The sequence below is a fragment of the Chelonia mydas genome, chromosome 20 (genome assembly GCF_015237465.2).
Source record: "Chelonia mydas isolate rCheMyd1 chromosome 20, rCheMyd1.pri.v2, whole genome shotgun sequence".
Lineage (NCBI taxonomy): Eukaryota > Metazoa > Chordata > Testudines > Cheloniidae > Chelonia > Chelonia mydas.
Genome location: NC_051260.2, coordinates 5243215 through 5249214, shown reverse-complemented (window position 1 = coordinate 5249214; position 6000 = coordinate 5243215). Strand labels below are relative to the sequence as shown.

The 6000-nt window shown below is 50.1% G+C and overlaps 1 protein-coding gene across 1 annotated transcript; it reads right to left on the bottom strand.

The window, feature by feature from the left end:
- Nucleotides 1-1170, bottom strand: LOC119564327 (zinc finger protein 436-like; the record flags this gene model as incomplete). The annotated part of the gene is made up of 1 exon (XM_037884267.2): nucleotides 1-1170. A coding segment is annotated over one exon (1170 nt), but the record flags the coding sequence as incomplete, so codon positions are not given.
- Nucleotides 1171-6000: the final 4830 nt, after the last annotated feature.

Here is a 6000-nt window from a genome sequence, read left to right as displayed (position 1 = left end):
TTAAGGAGGGGAATCGGGTCCCTCGTCCACATGGATCCGTCGATACTGGATCAGGTTGGAGCTCTGACTAAAGCACTTTCCACACTGGGTGCACTTGTAGGGCCGCTCCCCCGTGTGGGTCCTCTGGTGCTGGATGAGCGCGGAGCACCACCGGAAGCTCCTCCCGCAGTCGGCGCAGAGATGAAGTTTCTCTCCTGTGTGGACCCTCTGATGCTTGATCAGGTTCGAGTTCAGACCAAAGCTCTTCCCACACTGGCTGCATTTGTAGGGTCTGTCTCCCACATGGATCTTCTGATGCTTCAGAAGGTTGGAGCTCAGGCTGAAGCTCCTCTCACACCCGGGGCATTTGTAGGGCCGCGCGCCCGTGTGGGTCCCCTGGCGGTACACGAAGTGAGAGCTCTGGTAGAAGCCCTTCCCACACTCCCGGCATTGATAGGGTCGCTCTCCAGTGTGGATCCTCTGCTGGGTGAGAAGGTTGGAGCTCAGGCAGAAGCTCTTACCGCAATCCCAACACCGGTAGGGTCGCTCTCCCCAGTGGCTGCGCTGGTGGTAAACAAAGTGCGAGCTCTGGTAGAAGCCCTTCCCGCACTCCTCACATTCATAGGGTCGCTCCCTGGCGTGGGTTTTCTGGTGGTACCCCAAATGTGAGCTCTGGTTGAAGTTCTCTCCACATCGGTAGGGTCGCTGTCCTGTGTGGGTCCCCTGGTGGTACACCTGGTGTGAGCTCTGCGTGAAGGTCTTCCCGCAGTCAGGACACTTGTAGGGTTGGTCTTCTGAGTGGATTAACTGGTGTCGAATGAGGGCCGCGCTCTGGTAGAAGCTTTTCCCACACTGCAGACATTTGTAGGCCTTCTCCTTTTTGTGGCAAGGAGGGTGGGTGAGGAGGTCTTTATATTCCCTTTCAGCCAGATCAGATTTCCCTTGCCTCTTCTCTGGACGGCTTGTCTGATTCCTTTCCAAACTGTGTTGGTCCTCGCAGGCTTCCCCTTGGCAAGGATGCTGGGCAACGTACTCTTTGGACCTTCTGCCCAATACACTACGCGGTTCTGCCTCCTCAGGACCTCCTGGATGATGATCTACCTCCTTGTTGCCATTACTGACCTCAACATCTGCTGGAACAGAAAGAGCGTCCAGGCACGACTCACTCCCTGTGCGTGAGAGACAGGCATTTTAAGCTGGGAAACAAACCCTTTGATACTGCAGCTCTGGAGCCGAACCCCCCCACCCCCCGAAGAGCAAGGTGGAGCAATCTTTGATTTGCATCCCATCTAAACACACTGGGCACCCGGTTCTCAGTTAGTCTATTCCTGTGCTGTGGCAGGGCAAAGGTAACAAAGTCACCTCTGTACATCCTGTATTCAGGGCCTGGCCACACTCTGGTGTAAGTTAGAGCAACCTTGGGGCTGCTCTGATTTACACTCTGCTTCCCATTACCCCTTGTGGGCCTTGAGAAGCGAGGCTACTCATAGCATAGTACATTCTGGCCACACCTCCGACATACTCCCTACAATCAGGGCTGATGCAGAGCCCTTACACCAGCTCTGCATGCACTAGCAAGGACCCCTGCACAGGGGGTATTCTCAGAGCGTTGTTTATGCCCACTTCAGGGCATCAGTGTATGGGAATGAGGTCCTAGTCTCTGCAGCCCTGCACCTTGAGTGATCATTTGCACCAGTGTAGGGGGAGTGTGACGTGGGTGTAAACCACTACCATTCCAATTTGGTAGTAATTTATACCCACTTTGCTTTGGTGTACGACGACACAGGGTACAGGACAGCAGTACATTTGGACCTCGGATGAAGGATTGCTGGTGGGTGGAGGGTGGGTGTCCCCCCACTTGCAAAAAGTCAGTCCTGGTTGGAAGCTGGGCATGATCTTTCCTCTAAAGATCTGGCAATTGCTGATTACAATACTGGACACGATGAGACAGGAATCCAAGGGCTCACAACCACTTGGTTGGAATTCTACATTTTTGCTTTGCTCGTTGATAAGGAGGTCACTTATTCCTTACCTGCACAGTTGTCTCTGGGGAGCTCCTCGAAACCTGGGGCGCACGATAGCTCAGTGGTTTGAGCATTGACCTGCTAAATGCAGGGTTGTGAGTTCAATCCTTGAGGGGGCCATTTAGGGATCTGGGCCAAAAAATGGGGATTGGTCCTGCTTTGAGCAGAGGTTGGACTAGATGACCTCCTGAGGTCCAAACCTTCCAAACCTGATATTCTATGACTCTTCCATTTCAGCCATCCAGCAGCTCACATCTGGGTTCAAAAGTGAGAAATGCTCCTGATCCCAGGCAATAAAACAGGGACTATCACACTTTATTGGGGCAGGGACTGTCTTCTTCTGTGTTTGTACAGGTCCTAGCACCATGAGGTTCTGGTCCATGACGGGGTCCCTAGGCGCTACAATAATATAAATAAATAATCATTACTAGCTGGTACAAAGAATGTTCCAGTATTTTAAGACCACACTAGTTTTTGGCCAGTTGGGAGGGATGTAATTTGAATGCATGAGAAACTATTTGGGGATGTCTCTTGGAAATTAAAACATGCCCCTGTATAAATCGGCAGAAAGACCAGGGTCAATTGCAACCCTCCCACCGCCCAATGATTAACATGGGGCCCAGTTTTCACCCCAGAGCTTCCAAGTAAGGGGGTGTGGGAATAGGAAATAAAATAATCCAGGGTGCTTGCAAATTAATACAATTCTCGCCCTGAAGTCAACGGAACTACGCTTTATTTACACCAGCGACGAGGTCTGGCCCTATGTTTCCTGCTCTTTTTAAATGGAAAGCCAGGACAGATGGGGCACAGTCCAGTCCTCCTTTGCCTGGCACCTTGTGTAGTTATTTATCCCAGTCCGAAGTGCCCAATTCTCAGTTCCACCCAAGCTCTGCTATGATCTGAAGCCAGCCCGGTTCATGAAGTAAGTTAGAATAGTCCTGAGGCCCCTCTAACTTACACTATCCACTGTTAGTCTATAAGGTGCCACAGGACTCTTTGCTGCTTTTACAGATCCAGAGTAACACGGCTCCCCCTCTGATGCTATCCACTAGACCGCCCAACCTCTCACTAGATTCTGCCCCTCCTCAGAGGAATGTTGTACATGGTCACTGCAGCACAAGGGCAGCTGTGGTTTCAAACTGCTTTAGATTTTCTCGAAAGTGGACCACGTTCAGTTATGTGAACCTGGGTGGGCTAGCGGACACCACACTGGACTGGGCCTTGGGAGACCTGGGGTGACCTGGGGCAAGTCACTTCGCTGCTCCGTGCCTCCGTTTCCCCAGGGGTAAAATGGGAATCAGGGTATTGATCTCCTCTGTAAAATGCTTTGAGATCTACTGACGGAACGCGCAATAGGAGAGCCGGGGATTATTCTTAAAGACAGATAGCACGCTACAGGACATGACTCGGAAAAGAGTGACAGCCACCTCCGGGTCCTTGCCTCTTAGCTCGCCTCAGTAAGAGGTGCCTGGCTCAGATTTCGATTCCTATGCTCCTTTCCGCCCCACTTAGCTCAGGCAATGAGTTTTTTGCCTCCCTTGTTTGCTTTTCCCAGGGGAAGGGCCGCCTTTCTGTTCCCTTCCCTAGACCGTGCTCTCCTCCTAAGTCACCGCTCCTGCTGTGGGATGAGGACAAGTTACTCCCCTTTTGGGGTCATCAGTGGAGAAGGGGATCCAGCCATTGCAGGCAGAAGGAGCTGAGAGCTGTCCCAGCAACAAGGCTCAGCCACTTGGAGTCAGGGAGAGGCTGAGACCAGGAAGGTCTTTGTTAAATCTCCCCCTCCCTGTGTTTCCTCATCTCCACTAAGAGCCAGATGATTTGGGAGCTCTATGGTTGTAACCCTTTCGTTTCCTAGCTAGGAAGGAAAAATCCTGAACAATAGAGCAATTAGGGTGGAGCACTGCAGGCCAGGGGCTTTATTTGTCTGGTTAAATCTGGAAAAAAAGATCTGATTTCTGCCCATTGAATACAAATTTCAATATCAGGGACACGTGTCCTGCTGCTGTGCTTGCTAGTCTGTTTGCGGAGGATGCAGGCAGCACCACTGGCTGATCAAGGAGCCAGTGGCTAAGTCAAGGCTGGTTGCCCAGCCACTGGCTTCAGCTGCCCACAGGAGCTCCATGGCCACCGTCACAGATACGGCTACCAACAGGGCTGCTGGGAAGCCACTCCAGCGCCACACTAGTTATTATTTTTTTTATGTATTATGGTAGCGCCTAGGGTCCCAATTAGGATTTGGGGAACCGTTGTGCTAGGTGCTGTACATACAAGATTGTACATTACAAGACCCTGCCCCAGATTACTCATGGTCTGACTCTAGACTGATGACAAGATGCAACAGGTGGATAAAAGAGACAAACTGGGTGTATGGAGGGGACAGGGAGGACACAGGAAAGAGGCAGTGTGATCTAGTGGGTAGTGTAGCAGTCAAGAGACCATCATTTAATCCTGGTTCTGCCACTGATCTGCTGTGTGACCTTGGACAAACCACTTCACTTCCTGTCTGACTTGTCTATTTAGATTATATGCTTGGCAGAGCAAGGATTGTTTCTATGTGTTTGTATAGTGCCTGGCACAATGAGACCATGGGCTTGGTGTTGTGATTTTTTTTAAAGCCCCAGCTCTTGCAGTCATGAGATTATGTGAGACTCTCTGCTCGGTAAGTTTCTAGCCCACATATTTGCTGAGACAAGCTTGAAAATGTGAAACCTAAAGAATCAAAAACAAGGAGCAAAAAAAAAAAAAACAACAAAACAACACCCCACCATTTATTGTTAAAAATTTCATTATTTTAAAGCAAATCTCATAGGGGCCTGACTCATAATTCTGGAATCCTTGAGGTTGGCGATTCTGGTGGTTGGGTCCTCTAAGCCCTTGTAATACAAACAATTAATAGTAATAAGCAATGGCAGGACGAACAAGTCTGACATATGTGAGAAAATGGGATTTTTCTGTAATATTTCCATGAACGATATGGATGGCAGTAACTTCACTATGGATTGCTACCCAGTGGGTGCAAAAGAGCTAAGCAGCTGCTCTTGGGGCGGAACAGAGACATGAGGTGTTTGTGTCACATCACTGTCACTGACTTGAATGGGTCAGAAATGGCTAAATCTGACCCATATCAATGAAGAATCCCAGAAAGACAACGGGAACCCCAGGGACTGAACAACTGATGCCTAACAAAAGGAAGCTCCAGCAGGTGGAACATGCGAACTCTGCATGGGTCTGCAGGAGGGAGGAATGGACCGAGAGGTGACAGGAGCCTAGATACAAGCTGGCCTCTGGAGAGACACTGGGGCTCACCTGGGATTGACAGACAAAAGGACAGAGACAGAAAGAGGAAACTAGGATGTTCTCTTCAGCAGCATGAGTCAAGCAAGCCCTGGCTTGGCCAGCACGGACTATGTCTTCACCTTTGCTTCTCTGTGCTAACCTAAAGACTTCCTGGTGCTGGGTTCCAGGTGACTAATAAACCCTACTCTGTTTTGAAAAGGCTGCCTGGTGTCACTGTAAATACTTGCTGAGGTGCTTTGGTTTCTGAAGAGTGGAAAAGTCTCTGAGCAGGAGTCTGGCTCGCTGGGCAGAGCTCCCGGGATGAAACAGGAGTGCTGGAACCCAGGGGCACATCTCAGAAGCATTGGGGCGGCATGGCCGACACTTAAGGAAGAGTGGGACCCCTGGGGAGTCTGGCATATTGAACAGGTTGCTCTATGGGACACTTTAAGAATAGCACAGGGCCAGTGGATCTGTGACAACACATCAGGCAGTTTTAGTATTAATTAGTTGTATTGTGGTACCACCTGGGAGCCCCAGTCATAGACCAAAAGGCCATTGTGCTAGGCACTGTACAAACACAGAATAAAAAGATCTCTGAACCAAACATCTTACAGTTTCCCTGCTCTCCTCAGCTAGGCACAATATCAGAGGAAGTCCTTGAGCTCCCCAAGCCACCACCAGAGAGCCCCCTTGTACGGAAATAATGTTTAAATATTAG